At 48.6% G+C, this 27,745-nt stretch overlaps 12 protein-coding genes across 12 annotated transcripts; 6 read left to right on the top strand and 6 right to left on the bottom strand.

Annotated features, from left to right (window-relative positions):
• The first annotated feature begins 1,044 nt into the window (after positions 1-1,044).
• Positions 1,045-1,916, top strand: K441DRAFT_355777 (uncharacterized protein). The gene has a single exon (XM_067641344.1). The coding sequence runs from the start codon at positions 1,250-1,252 to the stop codon at positions 1,745-1,747; it is 498 nt and encodes a 165-aa protein (XP_067496887.1). The 5' UTR covers positions 1,045-1,249; the 3' UTR covers positions 1,748-1,916.
• Positions 1,917-2,346: 430 nt separating this feature from the next.
• On the top strand, positions 2,347-2,802 carry K441DRAFT_503249 (ankyrin; the record flags this gene model as incomplete). The annotated part of the gene is made up of 1 exon (XM_067642031.1): positions 2,347-2,802. A coding segment is annotated over one exon (456 nt), but the record flags the coding sequence as incomplete, so codon positions are not given.
• Positions 2,803-3,173: 371 nt separating this feature from the next.
• Positions 3,174-5,106, bottom strand: K441DRAFT_355767 (uncharacterized protein). Its single transcript, XM_067641343.1, has 4 exons — positions 4,710-5,106; positions 4,356-4,643; positions 3,990-4,296; positions 3,174-3,928 (listed from the first exon to the last, which is right to left on the bottom strand). Exons 1-4 carry the CDS (start codon positions 4,775-4,777, stop codon positions 3,305-3,307), a joined length of 1,287 nt encoding a protein of 428 aa, XP_067496889.1. The 5' UTR covers positions 4,778-5,106; the 3' UTR covers positions 3,174-3,304.
• Positions 5,107-5,796: 690 nt separating this feature from the next.
• K441DRAFT_670787 (uncharacterized protein) lies at positions 5,797-6,531 on the bottom strand. The gene is made up of 2 exons (XM_067650325.1): positions 6,151-6,531; positions 5,797-6,092 (listed from the first exon to the last, which is right to left on the bottom strand). The coding sequence occupies exon 2, from the start codon at positions 6,087-6,089 to the stop codon at positions 5,835-5,837; it is 255 nt and encodes an 84-aa protein (XP_067496890.1). The 5' UTR covers positions 6,090-6,092; positions 6,151-6,531; the 3' UTR covers positions 5,797-5,834.
• Positions 6,532-7,919: 1,388 nt separating this feature from the next.
• On the top strand, positions 7,920-9,942 carry K441DRAFT_623040 (pseudouridine synthase; the record flags this gene model as incomplete). Its single annotated transcript, XM_067646026.1, has 2 exons — positions 7,920-8,026; positions 8,074-9,942. 2 exons carry the CDS (start codon positions 7,920-7,922, stop codon positions 9,848-9,850), a joined length of 1,884 nt encoding a protein of 627 aa, XP_067496891.1. The 3' UTR covers positions 9,851-9,942.
• Positions 9,943-9,980: 38 nt separating this feature from the next.
• On the bottom strand, positions 9,981-10,831 carry K441DRAFT_691178 (uncharacterized protein; the record flags this gene model as incomplete). The annotated part of the gene is made up of 3 exons (XM_067652459.1): positions 9,981-10,070; positions 10,138-10,340; positions 10,450-10,831. 3 exons carry the CDS (start codon positions 10,829-10,831, stop codon positions 9,981-9,983), a joined length of 675 nt encoding a protein of 224 aa, XP_067496892.1.
• Positions 10,832-11,015: 184 nt separating this feature from the next.
• Positions 11,016-12,201, top strand: K441DRAFT_648546 (ubiquitin-like protein). The gene is made up of 2 exons (XM_067646898.1): positions 11,016-11,822; positions 11,889-12,201. Exons 1-2 carry the CDS (start codon positions 11,158-11,160, stop codon positions 11,908-11,910), a joined length of 687 nt encoding a protein of 228 aa, XP_067496893.1. The 5' UTR covers positions 11,016-11,157; the 3' UTR covers positions 11,911-12,201.
• A 749-nt stretch (positions 12,202-12,950) lies between these two features.
• On the bottom strand, positions 12,951-13,667 carry K441DRAFT_742314 (uncharacterized protein; the record flags this gene model as incomplete). Its single annotated transcript, XM_067654384.1, has 1 exon — positions 12,951-13,667. A coding segment is annotated over one exon (717 nt), but the record flags the coding sequence as incomplete, so codon positions are not given.
• On the bottom strand, positions 13,598-14,335 carry K441DRAFT_355857 (uncharacterized protein). Its single transcript, XM_067641345.1, has one exon. It carries the CDS (start codon positions 14,089-14,091, stop codon positions 13,669-13,671), a length of 423 nt encoding a protein of 140 aa, XP_067496895.1. The 5' UTR covers positions 14,092-14,335; the 3' UTR covers positions 13,598-13,668.
• A 141-nt stretch (positions 14,336-14,476) lies between these two features.
• K441DRAFT_594288 (putative vacuolar ATP synthase subunit D) lies at positions 14,477-15,733 on the bottom strand (the record flags this gene model as incomplete). The annotated part of the gene is made up of 4 exons (XM_067644951.1): positions 14,477-14,560; positions 14,619-15,514; positions 15,565-15,653; positions 15,702-15,733. The coding sequence occupies 4 exons, from the start codon at positions 15,731-15,733 to the stop codon at positions 14,477-14,479; spliced, it is 1,101 nt and encodes a 366-aa protein (XP_067496896.1).
• Positions 15,734-16,599: 866 nt separating this feature from the next.
• Positions 16,600-20,253, top strand: K441DRAFT_355893 (VIT-domain-containing protein). Its single transcript, XM_067641346.1, has 2 exons — positions 16,600-18,347; positions 18,399-20,253. The coding sequence occupies exons 1-2, from the start codon at positions 16,815-16,817 to the stop codon at positions 20,076-20,078; spliced, it is 3,213 nt and encodes a 1,070-aa protein (XP_067496897.1). The 5' UTR covers positions 16,600-16,814; the 3' UTR covers positions 20,079-20,253.
• A 1,761-nt stretch (positions 20,254-22,014) lies between these two features.
• On the top strand, positions 22,015-23,500 carry K441DRAFT_594255 (phosphoribosyl pyrophosphokinase; the record flags this gene model as incomplete). The annotated part of the gene is made up of 3 exons (XM_067644947.1): positions 22,015-23,004; positions 23,059-23,382; positions 23,444-23,500. 3 exons carry the CDS (start codon positions 22,015-22,017, stop codon positions 23,498-23,500), a joined length of 1,371 nt encoding a protein of 456 aa, XP_067496898.1.
• Positions 23,501-27,745: the final 4,245 nt, after the last annotated feature.

Here is a 27,745-nt window from a genome sequence, read left to right on the forward strand (position 1 = left end):
TGTTGAAGGGGTGATTATCCTGCAACGTCAATTCGGGTCCTCAGGTTATTGATAAGAGCCAGCCAATTAGATTAGTGGTCGTTCGGCTGCAAGTTTAGATCAGAATGAGGGCCTCAGAATAGAGTTGATCTGGAGCTCCAATCTTTGACTTCAGCCACAAATTTTGGATGTTCCTCTGACCGCCCAAAAAATAAGCTAAAGTTACTAAAAAGTTGGCAATTTTGCAGTGTAAGGCTTCTAAACTAAAGCTCTTGGCGTCAGTTCAATACCTAGATTTAGAATTCAACTTAATCTGAAGCCTCCAGATTGAACACGCCCGTGCTTTTACAAAGCCACAAACGCGTACCAAATTAGGAAGGAATGCGTCCTTTTCTGAAGTTTTGCAACCGAATGAGCCCTTAGATGAATTTGGCGCCCGTACTCAGATATATAAGGGTGGTGATATTTATAAATTACCATATAAAATTGATATATAAGCTTTATCTTTGGACTTAAGTCGTTTAATATGGGACCTCCCTGCAGAACGGTATTTTACATATACACGGCCAAAATGAGTCCTTAGAAGACGCGCACGCCTCTCCACTTCCTTACTATGGCGAGGTTTCCTTGTAGTATTAGGTAAAAGCTCTAATAGATATACTGCACCTAGATAGAACCCTCGTGGTTAACTCAAAGTAATATCAAGCACCTAGTTGATATTGGTTATTTACGCTTACGGACGAGTTATTGTTTATCTTTATATCCCTAGTCATCATGTACAATACGAACCAGAGCCCAATAGCTGGACCCAGTCATTTGTTCCTAGACCATAAAGAATAAGGGATTGACGTAAAGTATATCATAGCGTGAGCGTTTGACAATATTATACCCTTTTAATCGTGTGGTGCTTTTGGCTTAGTAGATAAGCCTTACAATAAAAAAAAAATTTTAATTCAAATAAATGGTTTTAAATATAAATATAGTTATTTACTATTACTAGTAAATATTAAAGTATATATGTACATAGTTAAATTGAAAGCTATAGTAATCCTTTTAAAGTATATTCTACGGTAGACGTTTTTTAAAGTCTTCTAGCAGGACATGCACCTAAATAATTATTTTGCCAAATCCTGCAAGGTGGGGTTGCAGCATTCTGCAAGGTGCCTATGGGTGCTTATGGGGCAGACATGCCAACCATGTCAGTCTCCATTTCGTCATCATCTCTCCAGACTGATTTGCTTGGTGATTCCCACGCACTATCCCGCCCATCATGGATCCGCTCTCTGTGTCCGCTTCCATTATCGCCGTCGTCACGCTCGCCGCTACTAGCTCCAAGGAATTCTGCACTATGGTGGCCGCCATCCGCGGTGCTCCCGCCGCCATTAATGCTATTGCGAACGATGCCCGCGCTTTCAACCAGCTCGTGCGATCGCTGGAGAGCGCCCTCATGGAACCAGAGATCCAGAAGTATATTGTAGCTGACTCCACCCTTAGGGAGCAAGTGAACAATTTGGCAGAGCCCTTGAAGAACTGCTCCACCACATTTCAACTGCTCATGACAAGGCTCCAGGCTCACACAAAGCCGGATGGCCAAGAAGGCCGGCGGAGGTTTGCTACTACGGCGGGGTTGAAGTGGTATCTGGGGAAAAAGGATATCATGGAATTGGTCGATAGGCTTGCGCACAACCGGGCCACTGTTGACGTGTGGTTGAGTGCTATTACTTTGTACGGCTCCACCTTTATCAAATATTGCCAAAGCATAGCTTAAGGCAAGCTGACGTACACAAATATTTCAGCACAGCAAATCTGCGTCGAGATGCCCAGAACAGCGCCTCTGCGTTCAATCCAGGACTATTCGATGCCACCCACCATTTGAGGCGGCGCGGGTCGGCAGACACGGATGCAGGCTCTGCCTTAAGATGGGTCGTTTCAAAACCCTCACCTGCAGATCTGTCTACTCCCTCAAGTCTTATCTTGAGCCCAGACCTGGATTCTCCCTTTATTCATACAGGCGACCTAGAGACTCCCGACGGCTCTCAATCCGGGCGGATATCCCCTGGTCGAGCTGCGGACAATGGCAGAGTTTCTCCTCAGACACTTGATCCCATGAAAAGCTCGAGGAGAGCCGAAGCACAAGCTTCGGCTTTCCATGCAGCGACCAAGGATGGGAATCTTGCCTTAGTTGAGTTCCTGCTCGAAGACGGGATTGACGTGGACGTGAAAAATGCCGACGGAAGGACAGCGCTGTCAATAGCAGCAGAGCAGGGATCTGACCCCATCGTAAGGAAGCTCCTGGAATATGGGGCCGACCCTGCATTAAAATCCGCCAAAATCTCCAACTTTTGGACAAACAAGTTCTGCGGAGAAAGAACTCCACTGCACTGGGCAGCTTACAATGGACATGTTGGCTGTACCAAACTTTTGTTGGATCACGGCGCCGATCCAGACTCGCGCAACTACTCATGTCGGACTCCAATCCAGGAGGCAACCATGAGAGGACGTAAAAGCGTTGTACAAGTACTGCTAGACCATGGGGCGGACGTGAGTCCCCGGGATAACGTTGGCTGGACACCACTGCACGAAACCGCCTTTCATCAGATTCTGCATATTGCAGAACTCTTACTTGATCGGGGTGCAGATATCGGAGCCATAACTACTGAGGACGTAGAGAGTGTGCTTCACCTCGCCGCCCGAGAAGGGAAGAGGGAGTCCGTTGCTTTTTTCTTACGCAAAGGAGCAAATCCAAAACTAGAGACGAGATTTGGAAAGACTGCTGCTCAACTCGCACTCGAATCAGGGAACAAAGAGATTGCACAGTTGATTGGTGGTTATGGAACCTCCGGCTGAGTATAAGTGTCAGTGGAAGATAAGAGTCAATTAAGCTGCATTCTCTCCTGTTTTAAATAAATCAAAATGGTTGGCGACGCACCAAAATGTCAGATGGCAAGTATTGTCTCCGTTAGTAAGCGTACCCACGACATTACCAATCCTTGAGTTGTAGTAAGAGAAATTGGTATTGGAACGAAACGTTACATATCGAACCATTGTGCTTGCTGCCTTCATTTTTATGCGCTGGCACTTAATGTTATATCATATAGTCAAATACCACAGCCTACTTTGTACATTAGAACAGCGCCAACTTTATTCATACACCCTGAAAGCAATCACAAATGCCTAGACCCAAATAATCCTGTTCTGCGTGCGCGAAAAGGCGCTCTACTCCGTTTACTCCTTTGCTAGACCGAAAATACGGGAGCCACCGAGTTACAATCATGAATCATCCCATCATATAAGCTTTTACTCTACCTTCCGCAATATCCCCCCATTATTTACTATACTGCGCCCTTATCTTCCGATCCCGAGCACTCCTTCCGCCTCCTCCCCCTCCTCCGCTAAGTCTTCTCCTCTCTACGGACCTGGATGACGATGCCACCGAAGGTGCAACACGTGCCTTCTTCGGTTCTGCGAGTAGTACTCTTTGCGCCTCGACATCCCACGAATCAGGCTTTTCTTTACTTCCCTCTGATTCTTCGTCCCCCCAGCCAACGAGCGGTGTGTCGCTCTTCTCGCTCCCCTTTGTAGTTGGCGAATCCGACGTAGTCGCCCCTGACTCATCGCTTGTTCCGCTAGTAGTGTGGCTCATCCTGCTGATGCGGCTGCTAGTCATTGTGCCCTTCTCTCCTCTGCCTGTACCGTTACCTCCGACGGTGCTGTTGCGGTTGCGTTGGGTGCGACGACCGCCGGCGGTGCGGGCCGAGTGAAAAGTACGAGGCGGCGGAGCCGAGTCGTCGAACGCACCAAGGTTGAAGAGCTTGCGGAGAAGAGTCCAGGTGAATGGGAGGTTGGCAACGAGGATTGCAGTCGAGGATTCGCGGGTATACCAGAATATCCAGTTGGGGGTGTATGGTGAAGTGAAGGAGTAGTATTTATTTAGGACTGCGGCGATAATCTTTCGAGAGCAGTGTTAGAGTGATTGAATCAAAGGGGGATTAATTAGAGGATGCACGCACAACGAAGACGCCAAGGCTGAAGATGCAACACAGAATGAGCTTCCTTTTGAGTGGTAGGAGGCTGCGAATGAACATTGGCAAGGCTATGGAAAGCATGATAATATCTGAAGAGATGTTGAAGACGGCATTGGTAATTCGATGGTCTGTAAGGGCAGCGCATTGCGAATTCGGAGTCGGCACAGCCCAATAATTGTGGAAGGGTCGACACCAGACTCCGAAATAAAGTATCTCCATGACCACGAAACCAAGGGCGACATAGACACCAAGGAGCTTGATAGCAACGTTCTCCTTAGTCGCCACCATTCGACTGTTGCAAATAGTCAGTGAGATGGAATAAATTCTCCTATGATCAGGGTGGTCACATACGTGAGTCGGTAGTACAAGATCAGAAGACAAGCTTTGCAAGACCAGATAACTGCAATTTGCATTTGCTCCACGACAACGACGATTTTACTACCATACTCCCGACGAGATCTTTCATTAGGAGTCAATTCGTGTACAGGAAAGTCCGGCGGGAGAAGATTAGAATGCGATCTGGCTTCGATGTTTGCCATTACTATGAGAATGGTGTATGATGCCAGGATGAATACGCCCATGATCCAGTCATCATACTGAAGTCTTTTGACGGACCCAAACAAAATCGTTCGTGATATTCTATTTACGATCGGAAATCAGCTGATGAAGTTCACAATGTAGTCTCTGTCTATCTGTGCAACATACAGCCTTGCGCTTAACACACCCAGCACAACTGTATACCAGATCCATGATTCAATAGCAAACCGCATCATCACCTGCGGCCAGACCGAGAGCAAGCAAAAACGGGCAATCAGGGGTTATCGGTGAATGTTGGTCACTAAAGATATGCACTCGTGATATAGTGATGCATGTTGAACGACAGCCAAGATCCCAAGTCCCATCCGGCGATGGATGGGGGAGGATGCATGGAGAGATGAGAGAGAGAGAAGAAAAGGGAGACGAGAGAGGAAGAGAGGAAATTCGGAAGAGATTCAGAGATATGGAGGAGATAGAGGCAATAGAACGGCAGAGGCATTGAAAAGAGTCCGAGTCCATTCGCAGGGCTTATCTTAGACGCCCATTTTTAGCTGCGTCTGGGCCTCGTGGGCTTGCGTGGGCTTGCGTGGGAGAGGGCACTCCACGTCCACTGCGTTCCCCAGGAAAGTTATCGGCCAATGACATTGCCGCCTCGAGAATCCGCAATCGCGAGAATGCGATTGCTGAGGGGGAAGTAGTATTTGTTTTTCCCACCAACGCCTCCGCTTGTTATGTATTAGGCCAGCTGGGGTATGGTGGTCGAATGCATTCTCAAAACTTCAATAACATGGACTGTGACGGACAATACTTGTGCTGTTTAGAGGTATAGAAGAGAGGAAGTATCCGACTGATTGCAATTACTAAAGGCTGGCCCTATCGATGGGGCAACAGGGCATCAAGGACCGGGCGACCGGGCAGGGGGCGCATATAAAAAGAATGAGGCTGGGCGGTGTGGGACAGCGAATGGCAAGACTGAAAGCTCTGCTGAGAGCCACGAGAGCCTCTTAGTTGGAATCCCAAAAAAGAAGCTTCGCACACGGAATAATGAAGATGGAATGCGTTTAATACTGGACATGGAATAATCAATATGGGGGTCTCTCCATCTCAAGACTCGCCCCACGTGATATACAGGGCAATCCTGGGGGGGCGGTGCGGATTGGTTCGGGATCGACATTCGCTCCCCACGGCTGCCGGCCATGAGAGTACCAATACACAACAACTCCCGTTCGGCCATCACTCAAATCTTGGACATGAACAAAAGTGCAGCCCCAGTACAACCCTCCCATACCTTGCTCAAAAATGTTGGAATCCCTGGCGGACGATATTCCACGCAAAAATAAGGCCAATAACGACCAAAGTAACCTTCGATAGCTCGCCGGGACAATAAAGCTCTCCTGAAAGCGTCAAAAACTCCGTCCAAAACACCCAGCTACCGACAAATAGAACAAAACACTGCACTAGGGTGCTATAATACCACCACTTGAAGGCCCCGTCGTTTATGTCCAGAGACGGATATTTCTCCCGCTGGTCCCTACGGCGCCTAACCATTAGGTAAAAATTCCTTGTGATTACCTTTATCTGACGTAGCGGAGCGCTGATGGCACCCCAGGGAGTAGTGAATATAATTGCGAACGAAAAGCAACCATTTCGCACTGACAAAATGCAGCAAGGATAACATTACCGAGAATCAGACCTATACAACATCAGTAGAAATAGAGGCCACAAAACCGCCTGCCATGCAGACTTTCGATATGGAGGGGAGGTCAGGGTTGGGAGTATGGTTGGCGCTGAGTGCTCCAGGTAACTGCCAAAGATAAAAGAATCTGCGTTATCATATCTGTAATCGCTTCATGCGCCCAACCGCCGTCAATTGCTCTGAGTATTCCGTTTATGATGATAAATTCTTTGAAAAGATCAACTTCATAATTGCACTTGCTGAGAATCGTGCCGACGAGGACCAGCGTACCTATTTCCTCTGCGAGAGACGTCCAAAAGCCAAGCATACTAATGTAAAACGTCGTCACCCTGACTTGTACCTTTTGGCCGCGTAGTTGTGGATATATTCTCTTCATCAAAAGCAAATCGCCAATCTAGAGGAATACTACCCATCCAATAACAGCCAAACATGCCAGCGTTGTGATAGTCTTGGAAGGCTTCGGGCACTCTTGACCATCACTATTCACTTGGAATCCAATGGGCAAAAAGTTAATCCTGGGCGCCGTACCGACAACACACGTTTCTGCGTCTAAAGTATGTTTCTGTGCCGTACATCCAACGTAAGTGTGAAGACTATTGGAGCGATTATCAGATAAGTACTTATCTGAATTACGCAAAGCCTACCTCTGGATACCACGCAAGCAGATTAAAGGACTCTTTCCCACATGGCTCTTTGCTTTTTGGGGATGAACAGCAGTCGCTCCAATTTAGGGTTTGGTAGTCAAATCCCCAGGCCTTTCTCATGACCTTTGATGGCTGGTTAGCTTATTCAAACACGCAGGCTATGGGCACTCACAGGAAATATACTAAGAAGGTTGCAAGACTGGTTGGTAGGAATTTCAGGTAGTGTTACGTTCTTCCATACGCCGTCGGTGCTCTTGGTGTTGTACATAGCTGAGAAAGCTTCCACCGGTAGGAATTTGAGTTTCTGGAACGGTTGTGAGCAAACAAAATACGTTTCATATCTTTTGCGTAAAAAATAAGCCTCTGAAGATCAAGCGAACGTATATTCATACAGTCAAACCTCCTTAATACGATATGGGGTATATAACGATATTCTCTGCATTACGATCTACATCCCTTGATCAAGCCTTTTTTGGTGTAATATTACGATAATCTGACTTTTGACAATATCGTTAAGCACCTACCACCAATATTGGTATAACCAGTAGAGAATTTGTATGGGAGAGGGCCCTATTTGGCCTATGAGGTAGATATCCTAAGCCTTTTAGGTATTAAGTTTCTCTTTTTCCTACTTATTCACCTAACACGTGACTCTTGATATAACAATACCATTGATATTACGATATGCTCGGCCGAACAAACGGTATCGTACTAAAGAGATTTGACTGTAATTTGTAAAAGCAGCTGTCTTATTCATAATGACCTCTTCAGGGATGGAGTGTTAGTGGAGCGGGGTGGAGGTTCGCCAAGTCGGCGGAATTTCGAAGCGATCGGAGTAACTTTGACTAGAAATTTCATGGGTGACGGAAATATTGATAAATGAGTATGAAGCGGGCTATCACCCCGCTACCTTGCTGTTCTTCTGTTCTGTCGACATATGCTAGACGCGCATCTTACGGCTTAAACATATCACGAACCTATCCTATTACGTTGAAGCGACGCAGGTTTTGCACGTCTCTAGCATCCCAGCAGGCGAAAATGTTAGAAGACGTCAATACGGTCGACTACTCCTCTTGGGGCACCTCAGAGCTCATTTCTCGAGTCACTGAGCTGGAGAGCCGATTGAAGGAGCACACTGCAAGGTAGTGACCTCGGACATACCCTATAATGCAAACTAAATCTCACTATGTAGCTATACCGTACCACCCAGTGCATCTACTTCTGCTGCACTCACTCCTACACAATCCCTTGAGAACGGCCACACCTCTTCATATTCTTTCCAGCGAAGACCGAAAGCACCTCCGAAACCTTTTGACCCCTCGAAATACAGCACACGCCTGATTGCGCTTAAGTTTGCGTATCTTGGTCAGGCATATAATGGTTATGAGCATCATGCCAACAATAACACACCGCTGCCAACGATTGAGGAGGAGTTGTGGAAGGCGCTTGTCAAGACGAAGCTTATATTCCCACCCGTAAATACCCCAGAGTCCGGTGGTGGAAACCTGGACATTATGAATCGAGGACCCGGTCCTCAAAGCAGGGAAGACCGGAATTGGGGGAGAGAAGAGGCGGAAGTCAATTGGGAAGGCTGCGAATACTCAAAATGTGGAAGGACAGATAGAGGTGTGAGCGCTTTTGGCCAAGTTGTGGGAATACGTGTGCGAAGCAACCGACAAGCTCGACGTACTTCAGTTTTAGGGTCCTCTGCTGAGAGAGGAGCAATATCACAAACTCAGACCACTTTAGAAGAAGGCGAACTACTTATTGAAAAATCTGCAGAGCAACCTCATTCCCAATCTACGGAGCATGAACTCCCTTTCGACCCCATAACAGACGAGCTCCCCTATATCCAACTTCTTAATCGTGTTCTTCCCCCCGATATACGTATACTTGCATGGTGTCCGAACCCTCCTCCTAATTTCTCCGCACGCTTCTCGTGCAAGGAGCGACGCTACAAGTACTTTTTCACGAACCCCTGTTTTACTCCCGTACCTGGCTCTATTGGGCTTTACCCTACCACTGCAAACAGCGCCAGCATCCCCGGTAGCAGGTCCAACGTCCAGAACCGGGAAGGTTGGCTTGACATCGAAGCCATGAGACAAGGCTGCAGGAAGTTGGTGGGCCTTCACGACTTCCGTAATTTTTGCAAAATCGACGCAAGCAAGCAACTCACAAATTTCCAACGACGTATCTTTCACGCTGATATTGAGGAAATATCCCCTCTCGCCCTTCCCACTTTCTTGCAACATCCATCATTACTACCTCCAAGTGCTTCTCTTACGGATACAACTAAGCCGAAGATTTATGCGTTCGTGATCCACGGCTCCGCATTCTTATGGCATCAAGTGCGCTCGCTAGCCGCGATTCTGTTTTTGATCGGCCAAGGCCTGGAGTCGCCATCGCTGATTACTGAGCTCCTGGATATAGCGAAAACACCTACGAAGCCGAAGTACGAGATGGCGACAGATGCGCCTCTGGTCCTTTGGGATTGTATCTTTCCTGCAGAAGGAGAGGCAGAAGACAGTACTGGCAGAGAAAATGGTTATCAAGATGCCTTTGAGTGGATATATATGGGTGAGAAAGGGGGTATAGAAGGTGGGAATGTAAAGGCAAAGGGTAAATGGGGAAGGGGCGGTATTATGGATGATTTGTGGGAGGCTTGGAGAATTAGGAAGATGGGTGAACTAGTTGCAGGACAGTTGTTGGATGTAGTTGCTGGTCAGAGACACCGCAAGCTAGAAGATGCCGCTGGCGAGAATGAGGTAGGCGTAGGAAAGAGGGGGTACAGGTCACCGGGCGCCAGAGTTTTCGATGGCGGCGACGTGCCTAGGCTGAAGGGAAATTATATCCCTGTGCTAAAAAAAGAGAGGATGGAGCCAGTTGAGGTGATAAATGCGCGGTATGCGGCCAAAAAGGGATGGGATCCTGCGGCGGCAAGAGCACGAGGTGATGATACGGATGAGTGAAAAAGTCTGGAGTATTTTTTAGGCATCTTTCAAAGACATAGCGTGTCTTGTTAGCGCAATAATATTTAGCAATTCATCAACTCTGCACGTAGAATTTCAGGTTCACTGGACGCTGTCTCATAATCGGATGTTAAGACTTTGCTTTTGGCTGGGGCTCATACAAGCAGGCACGCGCGCCTCTCCATACTTCTTCGAGTATCTGACGTTTCGGGAGGAGGTTCTATAATGATATTAGCATACCCCCCTATATTCAACCAGGGTTTGATAAAACATAGAGCCTTGAATACCGGAAATACAACCACAACATCATCTTCTCCTTGTACCACTATGGCAAGGTAAAACCGCACCTCAAAGCCCTTGAAAGCTTCGTGAATGAAAATGTCTTGTATCGAGGTGGCGGGTATAAAACGCGTTGTAGCAGTTGACAGATACGTTGGCGAGGATGCAGAGGTCTGGATACCTAGGCTTCGCAGAACGAGGAGAGATTCTTCTATGGTTCTCGACTGTGTAAGCACATGTCTTTGGTTCTTTGAGTTTCCAAGATAGTACCGCTCGTAGTTTAAGACGTTAATTCAATTGGGAGGTGGATAGAGACATACCTGTATAACCCCTCCTACAAACCCCCCATAAAACCCCCAACGCCCCAGGTATAAGCCACCTCCACTGCAGGCCTGTTGATACCCTGGTCGCGGCCTGTCCCGCCACAGTACCCAGCACCCATGTTGCAAGTTCCACCCTGGCTCCCTTAGATACGTCTCCTCCTTCAATTGGGAATATTATGCGCCATTTTGCCCACAATAATGTCAATGCTGTTACCCCAAGAATAATGCGCACGATAATAGAAAAGTAGAAGAGTAGGTGTGCGGGTAGCGTGCGGGGCACTGGTCGCGTTGAGACTGTGAAGGAGATTGTAGACGGCGTAGGGCGGTAGGTGGTTAGACTTTGCGTAGCCGGAGAGGTGATACGGGCAAATATCTGCATGATCGTGCAAGTAGAATAGGAGGATAGCTGAATGAAAGATGCAGCGGGTGGTACAGGAGAGTTTGGAATGGACTTTTGGTGTTTATACGTATTTTCTGGGGCACTTCAGCCCTACGGCAACAAGCGAGATGTCCAAGCTTCCGAGTTCCTGCGCTCGACATTTTATTTCCATAAACGTCCTGCCTGCAGCAGACTGTTGATCACTCTAGTACTCAAACTCTCTTTGCCATAGCAACTTCAAGCTCCCACCGTACATCCCATAATATACATTATCAGTAGCTCCTCAAACCACCCTCCCGTCTCTACACTAGCCACCAACCTCCACAATGGACACTGACGCACCAGCCTCCAAACCCTCCTCCGAGACGCCACCCCGCTCCCGCTCTCCACGCCGCTTGCCGTCCCCAACCCGCCGCCGCTCACGCTCGCCTCCTCGCCGCCCGCGTGATACGTACAGCTCTGGCTTCCGCTGGAAACAACACCGTCGCAACGACGAGGACCGCGACGAGGATAGGCGGTTAAACCGAGGTTACAGAGTGCAAGACAAGCGAGATAGGTCTCCACGGCGAGACCGATCCCCGCGACGAGACCGCTACAACCGCGGACGAGACAACGGAGAAGGGCGAGGCAGAGACCGGAGGGGTGAAGGGCGTGAGCGGACTGACCGACGCGATGCTGGCGAGAGGCGAGACCGGAGGGAGAAGAAAGACCATAAAGATAAGGAGGCTACGAAAGTAGAGAAGCCTGCAGCTCCGGCCCCTAGTGGCGGGGCCGAGCCCATGATTGTTGTAACCGTCAACGACCGCCTGGGTACCAAAGCACAGATACCGTGTTTGGCGTCTGACCCTATAAAGCTCTTCAAAGCGCAGGTGGCGGCAAGAATAGGCCGGCAACCGCATGAGATTATGTTGAAGCGGCAGGGAGAAAGACCGTTCAAGGATCAATTGACTTTGGAGGATTACGGCGTTAGTAACGGTGTGCAGTTGGACCTGTGAGTATTTTGGTTCCCATCCTTCAATATTTATGGTCGTGCGTCACGATGCTGACTCATTTTTAGGGAGCTGGATACTGGTGATTGAGTCGCCAGGATACTATGAGTTGTTTGGATGGAATAGTTTGGGACTGAATACAGTTCGGTGAGATTAATAGGAGTCAATGGTGTGAACACGGTTCTTAGTATAATGGCATAATCTAACAGCCTTACAAGGAACCTTACGCTGTGCCTATAACGTGACACTATAAAGCAAGTTGCGTTTTATAATGAATTGGACACAGTGCTCTTTACAAGGAGTAGTTCTTGAAATACTGCAATAAAGGGAGAAAAACAGTCTCCAATGCATCTCAAAACTACTAGAATGAAACAATGATCCTCCCTTCTATTGTGCATAGTCACTAACAATTCACGTTATTGTGAGAAACGCCATTCGTAAAACACTTAAAAATCTGATGATACAGAAAGTTGAATGGAGGGGATACCTCTTATTAGCTAGAGCCGCAAGCAAAGAACCACGCAATATCCACAAAGAGGTAGCTATTTCGGTCGATCGCAAGCATACCATGATCGTATGCAGAGAAGAGAATAGAAGTGAAAAGCTTACAATTGTCCAGTCACTTAAGCTCTTTGGGGAACAACACTAAAAGATCTACGTTTCCGCGCTGCTTTTCGTCCGAGGCCTTTCTTTTCTTAGAGTACATCAACTTCAAATCGTTGACTGCCGCCTTCGTAATGCGTTTTCCTTCTTGGAGATAAGGGACAAGTTGACCGACATATTGCCTTTCGGCTTGGCGCCCGCGATTTGCTCACGTAGTCCTTCCGGAAATCCAGGTTCGGAGGATTCAGTCTCCTGTCGATACAGCTGCTGAAGAAGTTTCCAGGAGCCTCGCAAACTACTCGCCTTTGCGCTGAGCCTTTTTTCGGTCGTATGGTTCACCACAACGGGGCGGCTGTTGAAAGTTGTTGGGAAGTAATTGGCGGAGACTGTGCGATGTGAGCGACCACGTGAGGGCGCGTTGGGTGTCAAATACGCTGTCCCCATCACTAGGTCGACGATATCTGCACCAGAAGGCCGATCGCGCTCTGCGTCAATGGCTCGCTGTGCTTTCACCCGCATGTCTTCGATCACGACGCGTTTGAGACCTTTCTAACCAAATGGCTCACAAAATCAACTAGAAGAACCTCGATGACATCTACTCCCTGGTTTTTTGCTCGTGCCATGCGTAACCGCGTAGAATTGTGGTCTCGTTGGCCGTCTGATTTGCGGTCATTACCTGAACCCAAAACAATTGGTTCTGGTTCGGTGTAGTCCTCGGGCTTTGGTATTTTAGAGAGAACAACATGCTCAGGGAGATACCGATGAGCGAGCCATTCGGTCTGGTAATTGTACTCATAATATTTGAACGCGTCGACTGGGTTGCCAAAAACCGCGTATAAAACTAGGCGGCGACGTCGATGAGGAATCAGCATTCCGGCTCTGAGTTCCTCACAGGCGTCGTGCACATCTCGGTCAATTCTTTCCAATATGTCATACCGACACTCATAGCCATCAAAGAATTCGGTAAGCCCCCCATCGTAAGCCTTTGTGAGCTCAGGCGGCCGAAAGTCTGCGGTGAAAGTGACTGCCCCGTCGGGAATCACGCCGCGGATGTACCTAGCAGGCTTAGTGTAACCTTTCAGGAAATGCTTGTACGCTCGTAGAGGGGAGGCTGAGTTGAATTCTTCAACAAAAGCGGGAGCGTATTCGAGGAGCTCAGGATGAGCCCCAAGGAACTGATCAATCTCGCACAAGAATCCAGGCGATACGCGACGTTTGGTGAGATGCTCCAACAAGTCGGGGTCATCACTCACCGCGAGCTGCTAGAACTAGAACAAAGGTTAGTTGACAACTCGAGTGAAACGCGTGTTGTCTTACACCATGTCGGCTGCTTGGCCGTGAGGAGGAGTGAGAAGATGGTAGTGGTCCATTACCAAAGTTCCAATCCCTTGAGTGCTCGGGCTGATGTCCGATATTTGATGTTTGAGTGCTCATCACAATATGCCGCTGTGCGTTCTTCCTTGTTCCAAGCGGAATATTATTTGATCCAGTCTTCTTATCAGGTCTTGTCACTGGCGGCGGAGCGCTATATAGTGGATCATCTGAAGGTACCTGTGCCATACTACTAGAACGAGTGGGATGGACTTGCTCACTAGAAGGGCTGGCGACTGATGATATGAGAGCTTCCCAACGCATTCTGTGACCGATGCTGGAAGCTGCGACATACATTGAATCATTCTGATACTTTCGGTGTAGGCCACCGTTGGATCATATATCAGTGGTAGCAAAATGTAAGGCCGCTGGCAGCACTAATGAGAAGATGCTGAGGAAGGAAAGTGAGCGGCAGCAAAAGAGAGGTGAGGTGAGAAAAAGGAAGTTGCAGAACGCCAACATGCTGCCGAGGCTAACTCGACACAGTGAAGAAAATTCGGTGACCTTGCAACAACTGACAACTTGCATGGCACCTTGCTATTATATTCTTGGAATAAATATCGTTGTTGACATTCGTTTCACAAATAATTAGGTATATACAAACCGTGGTCTCAACGCCTCCCTGGAAAATATGAATACTCCACGGTACAACTAGCAAGTACAAGTGAACAGAAGCTAAAGATCAGAACACGCTGATGTAATTCCCGATCCTCTCCTTCTGGTTTTGTGCTATGCATTCAGCTATCCATGTGATATTCCGGATTTCCTAGATCCAGTCAGTTAGATTAATTCGGAAGTGTCATAAAACCCAAAATCAGACATACCTGCTCTCTTAGCTTCACCCATGCATAGACTACAGCGTGGGTAAATTGTCGAGTGAACGCGAGCTTCGAAATCTCCATCTCCTTCTGATAAAACAAGTCTTCCAAACTTCTCGACTCACCACCCACACCCCCGGCCATGTTTCCGAGCCCGGATGCTCCACCTTGACTTAGACCAGTCTGATCGAAGAAAGTTTTGTAGTCAGACACGCTCTCCACCGCGATCCGTACTCCCTCAACGTCATCCGCCCTCGATAACATGAGAGTACCCTCAGGGTATAGTCTCCCAAAATTGGGGTACAGCTTCTTTCTGTCAGCCTTCGACAACTCGGTCCCGAAAGAGTTCAGGGTGATGTTGATGCTTCTTCGATCTGCCTCGAACTCTAGCACCTCGGACATGACCTCCGATGTCGGTGTTCCAGCTATATCTGGATGTGTATTGACCCAGCTGTAAAAGTCTTCCAAGTAGTTCTTGTACAGGGTATTACGAATGATCTCAATGTTCAGCTCGTCCAAGTCTTGGTGGCTGAGCGAGCCTTTGAAGTATGGTGCCAGCGGAGTTTCGATAAGAACGGAATTGTAAAGCTCTTCAATGTTGGTAGCGATGCACAAGACAGGCATAGTTTCGAACCAGCCTAATGGGTGGCATCTCTCCAACAGCTCTCGAGTATCGCGTTCATGAAGCGTGCCCGTGATCAGCAACGCAACGTTGTCGATCATATAGCCATAGGTAAGGTACTCCATAAACTTTGCCAAAGAACCTGTTGCGTTGGCCTGAAGATAGCGGAACTCGGAGACAAGCTTCTCAGTGGTCTTGTTTGCGAGGGCGGAGGTCGATGGGTTCGGCGGTAGAGAAGCCAGGAAGTCGCCATATGCCGGTGATAGCTGAAGCTTCACGTCTGTACAGGATCAGTACGAGACTCTTGTATATCAATGCTCATAAGCCTACCGTCTATTGTCTCGCATTGTGTCAGGTTGCTGTAATTCTGGCTGGTAAGAAGTGCGTTGCGATATCCTCGCACGATGCCCTCGATATAGCTAAAAGCGATTAGTATGAGTCTATGAGATGAACAGACAGCTGCTTACCCATTCTTAACATTGTAAAACAAGCCCTCCATTGTGAAATGTAGGTTGCAGGGAAGAAAGCGATGGAGCTTGTCGTCAGTGCTGGAGGCGACCTCACTCTGCCTGCGAGGGCTATCAAGCTATCACGGGCCGCCGGTAATACTTCGGGTCATGGGGGACGCCCGCATGCTCTCATCGTCTGCAACTCCCTCGAAAGCGAAAACCGCCAGGTCCATCTGCACGCATTGACCCCTACTCCAGCAGAAAAGGTATGTTGCCAGGGGGAGCGTGTCCTGTTGGCGACATTCACAGGAGCGTCCTGTGATCACGTGATGGCTTTCTAGTATATAACGACTCCACTTTATGAAGTCTCCTACACGCCACCGCCCTCCCACATTGCATCGTGATAAAACATAAAGTCATCGTCAAATTCTTGGAACTTGCTCCAATTACACGATTACTCGGACAAGGCTCTAATATCCACCTAATTTTGAAAGTTTATCATAGTGATCTGATTTTAACTATTGGCTACCTCGTCCGCTTCTCCAAGGCCCCCCCGGAACCCTCCGTATCCATCTTCTCTCCAACTGGTTTTGCGCACGATTCCGTGCCACGCAAATCGAAGCCCTTCGTGTTTGTCAGGCCGTGAGAAGGAAGTAGAGTTGACCGCGGTCGAGGTAGTTCGTTCCCTGGCTGCATTTGGGCTAGTTTGTGGGGAAGTTGAGGCGCAGTTATCTTCCGCCTCCACAAACCTCAAGCTAACTCCCTTCAAAGGTCAATATCTCTTTCGAAGCCACCATTGCTTGACAACCACGCTTGATTTTTCCTTTTGAGATCAATTTGTGCTATGCAAATGTCCCAAGCCGCAGCATTACTAGTTTCTAGGCACTCCAGTGAACGGCAGCCTAGGTATTTATTAGGCAACAGGAATCTGCCTGGGATACATATTCTGCTAAATATCAGTCGTCTTTCAGATCGAAAGAATATCAGTCTACTCCTGGCTTCTGATATTTTGGAATAACCCCGCACCATCCAAATTGCTCTTCATTGTCCTCTTTATCGAAGTGCTACAAATCTATTCGTTCAAAAATACTTTGACCTTACAACCCTCCACAACCCTCGCTCCTATTCATCATGGCAGGTTACATTTGCGGTTTTTACTACACAATCCCGAGCCCAAACCCTTGGGCGTACCCATCAAAGACCTATATCCCCCAGGTCTCGCTAGAATCACACACCACAATCCTCTCCACGACTTCACGAACAAAACTCACACAAAGCTTTGTCAATCCTTCAGAAAAGAAAGGTATCAAAGAAATCAGGTATACTTTCCCGCTTTACGATGGTGTGAGCATCGTTGGCTTTACTTGTCGGGTCGGAAATCGTGTCATACTAGGCCAGGTGAAGGAGAAAGAAAAAGCCAAGAAAGTCTTCCAAGAAGCAATTGCACAAGGCCAGACAGCTGGTCTACTAGAACAATTACCCGAGGCTTCAGATGTCTTCACAACTAGTATTGGAAACATACCTGCAGGCGCCGAGCTCATTGTTGAGATCACTTACCTTGGAGAGTTGAAACATGACGCTGAAGTCGATGGCGTCCGTTTTACCATTCCAACCGTAATTGCGCCAAGGTATGGAAACTACCCTGGCGAACTGGCCGAAGGTCTTACAAAGACAGCAAACGGAAAAGGAATTCAGATCACTGTAGACGCCGAAATGGCAGAGGGGTCCTTTATCCAACAGATGCGATCTCCAAGCCACCCCATCGCTGTGACTATGGGCACAACGTCCGTTGCACCAAATCTGGAGCCACAGATGTACAGGAGCTCGGCAACTTTGAGCCTTGGTAGTGCTGAGCTTGATACAGATTTTGTTCTTCAAATCGTAGCAAAGGATGCGCAAGTGCCGAAGGCCATTCTGGAGACACACCCAACAATACCCAACCAGCGAGCACTGATGGCAACCCTTGTACCAAAATTCTCGCTCCCACCGGGAAAACCCGAAATTGTCTTCATTTGTGATCGAAGTGGTAGCATGGCTGGAAGCCGAATAACGAGTGCCGTTTCCGCCCTCAAAGTATTCCTTAAGTCTCTACCAATAGGCGTAAAATTCAACATCTGCTCATTCGGCTCGTCGTACTCATTTCTGTGGAAGAAGAGTAAATCGTACAGCCAAAGCAGCCTAGATGAGGCGGTTAAGCATGTCCAAAGTTTCCAGGCCAATTTCGGAGGCACGGAAATGTACCAACCAATGAAGGCGGCCATTGATCAGCGTTTCAAAGATATACCGCTCGAGATTATGCTACTAACTGATGGCGAGATTTGGGACCAGCAAACCCTTTTCTCCTATCTCAACAAGGAGGTGATTGAGAGTAAGGCTCCCATTCGCGTCTTCACTCTTGGTATTGGCAATGGGGTTTCTCATGCATTGATTGAGGGCGTGGCAAGAGCTGGAAATGGCTTCTCACAAGCTGTTGGTGAGGGGGAGAAGATGGATAGCAAGGTTGTGCGCATGTTGAAGGGTAGCCTTACCCCTCATATTAACGACTATACCCTCGAAGTAAAATTCGAAGCAGAAGATGACGACTTTGAGATTATAGAAAAAGTCACGGACAGCTTAAGAGTGAAATTGAATATCACTGACAAAGAGATGAAGGCTAATGAAGAGGTATGTGCCCCATCCTTGGTTGATTTTCTTGCCCATACTAAGTAGCTTCAGAAGAAAAAACCAATCTCCCTATTTGATACGTCCGTGGATCTTGATAAGGAGGAGCCTGCCGCAGCCGACGACGACTCTGGCGAGACACGATATGCACATCTTCCTACTCTCGCCGTTCCAAATTTGCTTCAAGCGCCACACATTATTCCATCGTTGTTTCCCTTTAACCGAACTACTGTATACCTTCTTATCGGGCCAGAGTCCACACAAAAGAAACCCAAATCGGTAATCTTGCGAGGAACTTCTGCACATGGTCCCCTCGAACTCGAAATCCCAATTCAAGTCCAGGAGGCTCCCAGTGAAACGATTCACCAGCTCGCAGCTAAGAAAGCTATAGCCGAACTAGAGCAAGGCCGGGGCTGGATCACTCAAGCAAAGGATGAGTGTGGAAAGCTTATCAAAGAGAAGTTTGAAAGCCGCTTCGAGGATATGATGGAACGGGAGGCTGTTCGCCTAGGGGTGCAATTCCAGGTCGGAGGGAAATGGTGTTCGTTCGTTGCTGTCGAGAGTAACAATCGCGATGACGATAGCATGACCGAAGTCGAATGGCTGGACGTTCCGACTACGGCGGAGCAACAGCGACGAGGCAAGGATATCGCTGAAAGCCAAACGCGCGGCGGCCTCTTCGGGGGCTCCAGGGGGAGAGGGTCCCATAAAAAGAAAAAAGGGATGCCAGCGCCTGCAGCACAGGGGAACTCTGCATCCTTGTTCACCTTTGGATCATCTGCACCAGCTCCTGGAGCGCCCCCAACAATGGCGCCTTCTGCATATCCCGGGTTCGGAGCATTTCAAGGTCCCGCGCCACCACCTCCTCCGGCAGCTCGAATGTCTTCTGTTGGGGCGTTAGGTGGGTCTCAAACACAGAGTCCTGCATTCGGTGCCGGCAGTGGAGCTGTATTCGGTGCTTCAGCGCCCCTGGCCCCCGCACAGCCCTCACTCTTCGGACAACAGCGCGCCTCTTCTACGGCAGCCTTTGGCATGCCAGCACAGCCGTCATTAGCTCTTCCCCAAGTCCAGGCAACAGGGTTTCTCCCAGGTGCCGCTCAGAACTCTCAATTATTCGGAAGTTCAGGGTCTACTATAAGCCTATTCGGTTGTTCAGCCGAACCTCCTGCTCTCACATACGAAGACGATTCCTCCAACAAAGCAGAGCTGGCGTCCGATATGAGCAAAAATCTATCGGCCGTTCTCGAGCGTGGCGAGCGCCTCGATACGCTGGCTGATAAGTCCGCCTCGCTCTCTAGTCAATCCAAAATGTTCTCTAAGCCGGTATCAAAACAGCAGTTAAAGTTTGGCGGGCTATTTGGTGGACGCGCGAAGAGTGCAAATATCAGTAGGAAGGAGGAGCAGGCGAAAGAGAAGAAAAGCATCCCTAGCGGACCGAAGCTGGATGTGCTTATTGAACTGCAGACATTTGAGGGGTTTTGGGAGTGGGATGTGGCGCTGTTTGCTGTTATTAGTGTAAGTGAAAAGCAGGCAGAGCAGGTTGAGACACAGATTGGATATGGTAAGCAGGCCGTGGCAACCGCATTGGCGGTTGTATTCTTTGAGAGGAAGTTGAAGGGCGAGAAAGACGCATGGGAGTTGGTAGTTGAGAAGGCTAGAGGATGGCTAGAGGGCAATATTGGAGAGGATGGTGTGCACACCCTGATGGAAAAGGTCGTCGCGCTGGTTGGTTGACGGGATGGGTTGCAATGAAACTTATTGAGTAATGGGTCGATCATGTTTCCTGGCAGTGTCTTTTGAGGCGACTGTCCAGGAACCGTTTGGTAGGAATAGAAGAATACACTCTATGTTCAGCGCGATAAATAGCAAAATACTTATCTGAGGATTATTCTCTCTTACAACTCAGCATGCTGGATATGAAATAGTCGAACGAAGTCGGTAAGAACCGTAGACAGAGTCTGGTTACTAGGATATAATAGTGTTTAAGAACAATATGAAAATGAGGGTTTCTGATAACAACAGCTTCACAAATTTATTAGCCATGCCTTCTTCGAGCTTTGATTGCGACGCTGCACTGTTTTTGATCAGCCCTTTTTGAATAGGTCCGTGGTGCAGGTAGAGGGTGTGGGGACGATATGAGTTCTAGTGTGATTAAGATACTCGATAATGACTGGGGAGTCGTAAAGTGCTGTTCCATCCTCACGACCAAGGTCGGCATCTTTTGCGATAGGGTTCAAGAAGCGCAAGCCTGGATTAGTCCTAGGGTTTATAACCATGGTGTGAACTTGGGAGGTCAGATTTAGCTCCGAAGAAGCGATTCGACACTTCCGAGCGAAGGGAGACGAGAGAGACAAGAAGCTTCATTGTGGAGGCCATGACTAAAGCGGAAAAGAGGATGGCCGCGGACCGATGCATGTTCGGTATTTGCAAATCTAAGGGGCTGTCGGCTTCGGAATCAATCTGAAGGCTTCAAAATATAATTAGTCTGGAGCCTAAATGTGAATCTAGCGTGATTATTTGGTTAAAACCTTTAGAATTAGCACTTGGGCATAAAATTTTTTTTTTCCTTTTAACTCTAAAAAAACACGCTAAAAAGTTTGGTAACTTTACTATCCCTTGCAACGTCAAAATGGGTCGCCAGGTTATCGATAAGAACCAACCAATCAGATTAGCTGGATTCGGTGCAGAAATTTGTGTATGTTCCCGCACAGACCACTTACTCTGAGGGCCCTGACGTTGCAAGGGATATAGCTTTTAATTGAAGGTTTTAGCATTAGAAAAATAAGGTGTCTTAAGCTCTTTATTTGAATTCTAGCTCGATTTAAAGCCTTTGGATTATAGAGTCACAGACGCGTATTAAATCGGGAAGGAACGCGTCCTTTCTGCCAGCCTTTCGGTTAACACTTTTGCAACCGAACACACCCTAATTTAATTTATTCGGGTCTCCTCTAGCCCCTCAAACCCTGCAAACCCCTCAAACCCCACAAGCTTGTATGTGTGAGTGTATATAAGTGCGTATGACCAAGTCGCCTTGAACAAGTCTTTGAGACAAGGATGCGAATCACCTTTGAAAAAGGGCTCAAGCCTCGCTGAGCTAAACTGGTGGTGGGAGTAGTCGGCGTGGTCCGAGAATGTTAAATCATGCCATCGACGATGCAAAGCTGATAGGCGCAAAGAGTCGGTGATCAATTCGACATTGAACCCATAAAATCTCGTGTGGGGTTATATATAGATGGAAAGACCAACGACCCATAGCAGTCGGAGAGTGTAATAAACCACGGTAAAATAACGTAAAAAAAAAACGTAAACCAAATGCAGGGAGCCCAGCTGCGTGGTGGCGGGACCCCTCCGACGCGACTGGAATAACTAACCTCCTAGCCGAATGCTCATACGCCATAAAAGTTTTAACGGGGATTGCGCGACAAACGTTGACTGTTAATTTTTCTATCTCGCCATGCCCTCCTCTGCTCTCCGTCCCTCATCATGTTTGATCAAGTACATGAATCCTGCTCCTAACCTTTAACTATCCTCCTACCTTTCTCCCTTCACTTAACAACCGCTTTCACTGCTGTGACTGAGCTTGCTTTGTCCTGCCTCCATCTCTCCTCCTTTGACCCGTATCATCGACCGGAATTAAGCGAACCATCCAACTGCCAGCCTGTTTATCATAATGGTTCGAAACATTGTCGTCCTGGGCGGCAGCTCCCACCCCCAACTTACAGAGACCATTTGCAACCACCTCAGTATACCTCCGGCTAAAGTGCTACTTGGAAAATTTGCGGTTGGAGAAACCAGGGTCGAAATAGAGGAGTCCGTACGAGGCAAGGATGTCTTCATAATCCAGTCTGGCGGTGGAAAGGTCAATGATCATCTTATGGAACTTTTGATTACCGTCTCTGCTTGCAGAACAGCATCGGCGAAGCGTATCACCGCTGTCTTACCTCTCTTCCCCTACTCTCGACAGAGCGACATACCCTACAATAAAATCGGGGCTCCTCTTGCGAAAATCCCTAACCAGGTTGGTCGGCCTGGCAATTATACCTTCGACAGCCGACCACAAACGCCATATCCGGGACAGCAGGAGAGTCTCGGGTTGAATACCGGCTCAGACGCTTTGCATCATCAGCTCGGCCGACTTAAGATGGATGATCGGCGTAATGGCATCTCTAACCCAAACAGTCCAGCTAGGTCGAACAATCCTTCGGACGGTGCTCATCCGCGTCGCAGCGATACTCTCGACTCTGCCAGGTCTGATAAGTCAGATTATTCTGTAGGGCACGAGCGGATCACTTCTTCCGCATCCGTCAATGGATCGCAAGGGAATGCAACCAGTACGCCTCCTACAACGAGACCCCCACAATTTCATCCACAGCCAGGATACAAGCAGTGGGTTGCGCAGGCGGGCACGCTCGTAGCTGATCTTCTAACCTGTGCTGGAACGGATCATGTTATAACAATGGACTTGCATGACCCACAATATCAAGGTTTCTTTGATATCCCAGTCGACAATCTATATGGGCGACATCTCCTGCGAAAATATATCCAATACAATATACCCAGTTATCAACAGGCAGTGATTGTGAGTCCGGATGCCGGAGGAGCGAAGAGAGCAACGGCCATTGCAGATGCTCTTGGAATGCCTTTCGCCCTGATTCACAAGGTTTGTATATCTTTCTGTGCGTGCCTCGCGGCTGCAGCTGACCAAACAATTAAGGAACGTCGTCCCACGCAGATTAGTGATCGACAGAACGCTACAATGATGTTGGTTGGTGACGTAGCTGATCGAACGGCTATTCTTATTGATGACTTGGCCGACACGTCCAATACTATTACGAGAGCTGCGAAACTTCTGAAGAAGGAAGGTGCTACCAAGGTGTATGCACTTCTGACCCATGGCATTTTAAGCGGAGATGCTATTGACAGGATCAACGCCAGCGCTCTGGACAAGGTCGTGGTCACCAACAGCGTTGATCAAGCCGATAATCTCAAACGGTGCCCGAAGCTCGAAGTGCTAGAAGTGGGAAACGTGTTCGCAGAGGTCAGCCACACTGTTTCACGTTTCATGTTTCAGTCTCCTAAGTCTGACAATGTATGCATAGGCCATTCGTAGGGTACATCACGGAGAGAGCATAAGTGTACTTTTCGACTACAACTAGCTCACCCTGCATTCACGATTGGATAGAGAATGCCATGGTTGTCATTTCCTTTCTCTTTTCGTTATATCCACCATCGGCGCTCTGCTCCAATGCAGCTGGGCCTGGCCCTGCCTTTTCGGTAAGTAAGCTTTTGCTCTAACGAGCTTTGTTCTTCTAAGCATACTCGACGATTCAGAACGCCTTCGGCCTTGACGAGGCGAACGGTGAATATTCGAGAAGCGTCTCATATTGCATATAGCGACCATTTGACCGTGGTCTGCTTCGGCTCTAAACACGCGCGTGGCGCGTCTATAGAGGAGCGTTGCTAGTATGCCTCAATGATTTGTTTTGATCACTGGCTTGAGGTGATGTATAGAATCTCGCCGTCAGCGAGAAAACGCATGTAGATGAAGCACATGCCTCTAGAGTGAGCCTCTACTATAGAGCATTTTTCCACATAGTTCCATAAAAGCCTACCTGGCAATTAGTAGACAATAGAAGACAATAGAAGACAACATGAGTCCACACGCGTGGTGCTTCCTGTGATTGCGTTGTTAATAGGACCAGGTGACACGTACTCCGTGCCCCTTGGCCAAGGAGCAAGGCGGTGGGGTTTCTGCCGGTCTTGGCACGAAACTTCGGGGATGAAGACGGGAGACAACACCAATGTGAACAGAAATATTGTCCAACCCGCACCACCAGCGATTCATGATTGCTGCCTCGAGCCGTGATCGCTTTATAGGTAAACAGAAACTAAAACAAATCTCCTTCATCCGCCTCCCCCCCTTCCCCTCGAATAATACCACAACACCCTTACCTCCACAACCACCAACCACCTCAACATCACCGTTCTCAGCTCACATAACCAATCTCGCAAACTCACACTCTCAAAGCCACATTAAATACACACTTCAGTTTCAGTCAAGCTTACAAGTGCATTACCCGAAACACACAGCAACACCGCAAAACGAGGCGCGCAACGAACTTTCTTTATTGCTCCGTCGACAACAGCTGCTGTCGTAGCAATGCCACCCAAACGTCGCAAGCCAGCTGCCACGCTAGCGGTGCCCAAGCGTCGCGGTCTTCGCTCACAGTCAGACAATCCGAACACGTCACCTCTCGCTACTGAACTGCCTGCGACGAGTAGACGGTCGCGGTCGCGGAAGACGACTCCCGCGGCAGAATATTCCCCTGCGCCCTCTATGCCCACAAAGCAAGCATCGCCCTTGGCACAAGTGGTAGAGCTATCTGATACTGAGGAGAGAATCAGAACACCATCCCCACAAAGTGAGCGATTTTTTATTGACCTTACAACATCCAACAAATCCGGAACGGACCAGGAAGTTATTGAACCTTTTACACCAACCAAGCCAACCCTTAAAGTCACAGAAACCGTCGAGATATCCGATACAGACGAGAGACGTTCTGTTCCACAGCACAAAAGTGAGAATAATTTCATTTATCATAAACCTATCAACCAGACCGGACTTGACTTAGACTCGAGCGACACTACCCTCGATCTGGCGTACGGTTTCGAACGTTCAGTTGTTGGGGTAGATAAACCTACCGAGCAAGTCAAATTGGTCCTTGAACTTCAATATTATGCAGGACATGAAGCAGATATGGACACAACCACCAGGGCCTGGTCCGATCCCAATTTTGAAAACCCTCACCCTCTGAGTCCCAGCTCTAGCTTCGGTGGTCAGGCTATCGAAGCAGGTCCAGAGTGTGTTATGGTGACCTCTGAGTCCCAGTCTCACGCTGGGAATGAAGACGTTTCTATGGACTTAACAATCACCAGCCCCTCTGATCTTCTGCCAGACAACCCTCCTCAAAATATGCTATCGGGTTTCGGAAGCTCGGTCGCGGAGGTATACGGAGCTCCAGAACAAGCTGTGTGGGTTCCTCACCCCGTTACGACCGCCGAGGCACAGAGCATATCAACCAATATTCTCTGGGTGCCTTCAGGACAGTACGAGAGCGCAGTACAGGAGATTCAGTATCTTCAAGGCAAAGTTGCCCAACTTTCACAGCACCAGCTTGAGGACCGTCGAATAGACTATAAGGAGCGGTACATGTCGGCGAAGTCTGAGCTAAGCCGGAAAATTAATGAGAACTTAGCCCTAATGGAAACTAATGAACAAATGAAGCTGATAAATGAGCGCATGAAGCTAACGCATGAAGTTGTACTAGGTGATCTCCATCAAATAAAATTTCGACAAGCTCAGCTCGAGCACGCTGTCAGGGAAGCTGATATGGACCTAGCGAAAATCTATGAAGTCAGCCCGGCGTCACTTGAAGGCGCCCAAAGAAATAACGCCGAGAAGGCCAGAGTCGAACAAGACAGGGCTCTAATGGCCAAGTCTAGATTAACTCGTCGCAGGATGACCATGGACACAGATGATGAAGATACAGACGACACCGCTGAGATAGAGGCAGAGATGAAGAAGCGAGAAGATAAGCGAAAATGGAACCTTCAGAAGAGAGCGAGGGAGAAGTTTGTGCACGGCAATGAACCATTTCAAAGCTCAAGTGAACAGATGGCCGAAGATGAGCGACGACGTGCGCAAATCGCGGAACAAGAGCGTGAAGCAGAGCAACAGAAGCGCAAGAGAATGGCTGAGTGTATCACTGGGTCAGACGAGGCTCTAGCGACTTTGAAAAAGATTGAGGATGATAAAATCCTTTTTGCACAGGAGAGAAAGCGAGCCGAGGAGGACAAGAAGCGGCAGGAGAAGGAGCGTGAGCATTTCTGGGACGACGTCGACAATGAGGAGATGGGTAACGGCGAGGAAGAGAGTGAAGGCGAAGACGATTCAGTAAGTTCATCATCCGACTTCAAAGTTCCGAATCCCTTATTGACTATTCCAAAGATGGCTGCCAACACTAACGCGCACACTGCGTCTAACATTCCACCAAATTCCGTAGCCATTGAACCAAATGCAGAACAGCAACAGGTCCAACAGCCCACCGCGCCTACTATGCCTGCCACACCACCTCAACCAAGAAGATGGGGATTCGGATCCGTCTTGAACACGGTGAAGCAACTCATTCCACGTCTCACGGCTCCTATTGCTCCGCAAGAGGCTCCAGCTACGGCACCACCGGCGACACATGNTCCTGCGACTGAGGACATGGCCCTCAATGAATCACCTTCTGGCGCTCGTGCACAGCGACAAGCAGCCAAGCCGCGTCGCAGGAAATCGCGCAAGGACAACCGGTCGCGGCTGCCGCCACTGAAAACTAAGTTCCAATCGGACAAAGCGTATGCTAGAACTCTTCTGAAGCGGGTGCCTGATGAGCAGAGGCCAGTTGTTCAATCTTGGTATGACGATATTCGCGTCAAAGCAGAGGAGAACTACCGCGTAAGGACGGGAGACAAACGCAAGCGAATGGAGGAAGTCCCGAAAATTGATGAACTAGCTAGCATTCCCTCGCATCCTCCATGGCAAGCCAATGGCTATGGCCTCACGGAAGGATTCTTCGAGTACTCTGACTCTGATTCCGATGATCAGGGCAATGCCAAAGAGCATGGTTACGTGCCAGAGTACTATCAGAAATTTCTTCAAGCTGAACACCCCGATTCTCCACCGGCTAAGAAGAAATGCAAGACTACACATATCGATTCCTTTGGGCGTTCCACTTCTCGCTCTGACTTGCATCCGAGACCTTCCTTCATGCCTTCACCCATGTTTGAGAATCGCGGTCACCAGTACCAAGGAGGCAACGTCTTTCAACAAGAAGATGCCGCAAAGCCTAAGCTCCCCCCCGATTCCTCCACGACGCATCAAGTCCAGCGCACAGCTGAAGAGAGAGAGTCGTATGAGCAACAACTGAAGCGAACCGGCCATGTTGCTGGCTCAGGCACGTTTTGCGTCCCTGAAGGCGATAGTGATGACGAAGATAGCACCATGTTAGACAGCTCAGCCGCTGATGAAGCAATAACCTCAGCGTCCGCTCCGTCGGCTCAAGACAAAGCGAACCCATCAACAAATTACAAAGCACCAACCGTTGAGGATGCCCCAGCTACTTCATCCGTTGAGTCTAGCAACTTCAAGCCATGGACTCAGCAGCCACCACCTGCTCCAACCCCAGCACATGCTTCGCTGCCTGGCATGACACCAGCAGATGCTAGCTCTTCGAGCCCTCAGAAGGCTGTCTCCCAACTGCCGGCGGCTAAGCCGGCGACTGGCTCCGAAGCTGAGTCGGTCAAGCGTCAGCGTGAACGGCTGGAGAAATATAAGCCGGCGATTCCGAGCGGGCTCA

The sequence above is a fragment of the Cenococcum geophilum genome, assembly GCF_001692895.1.
Source record: "Cenococcum geophilum 1.58 unplaced genomic scaffold K441scaffold_86, whole genome shotgun sequence".
Taxonomy (NCBI): Eukaryota; Fungi; Ascomycota; class Dothideomycetes; order Gloniales; family Gloniaceae; genus Cenococcum; species Cenococcum geophilum.

Coding starts and splice junctions, on each gene's coding strand:
- K441DRAFT_670787 (XM_067650325.1), bottom strand. CDS start 6,089: ATGGTTAGGCGCCGTAGGGACCAGCGGGAGAAATATCCGTCTCTGGAC.
- K441DRAFT_355893 (XM_067641346.1), top strand. CDS start 16,815: ATGGCAGGTTACATTTGCGGTTTTTACTACACAATCCCGAGCCCAAAC. Junction 18,348..18,398: donor AGATGAAGGCTAATGAAGAG/GTATGTGCCCCA, acceptor AAGTAGCTTCAG/AAGAAAAAACCAATCTCCCT.
- K441DRAFT_355767 (XM_067641343.1), bottom strand. CDS start 4,777: ATGATGCGGTTTGCTATTGAATCATGGATCTGGTATACAGTTGTGCTG. Junction 4,644..4,709: donor GGTGTGTTAAGCGCAAGGCT/GTATGTTGCACA, acceptor GATCGTAAATAG/AATATCACGAACGATTTTGT. Junction 4,297..4,355: donor ATCTTGTACTACCGACTCAC/GTATGTGACCAC, acceptor TATTTGCAACAG/TCGAATGGTGGCGACTAAGG.
- K441DRAFT_355857 (XM_067641345.1), bottom strand. CDS start 14,091: ATGTATGTCGCAGCTTCCAGCATCGGTCACAGAATGCGTTGGGAAGCT.
- K441DRAFT_355777 (XM_067641344.1), top strand. CDS start 1,250: ATGGATCCGCTCTCTGTGTCCGCTTCCATTATCGCCGTCGTCACGCTC.
- K441DRAFT_648546 (XM_067646898.1), top strand. CDS start 11,158: ATGGACACTGACGCACCAGCCTCCAAACCCTCCTCCGAGACGCCACCC. Junction 11,823..11,888: donor AACGGTGTGCAGTTGGACCT/GTGAGTATTTTG, acceptor ACTCATTTTTAG/GGAGCTGGATACTGGTGATT.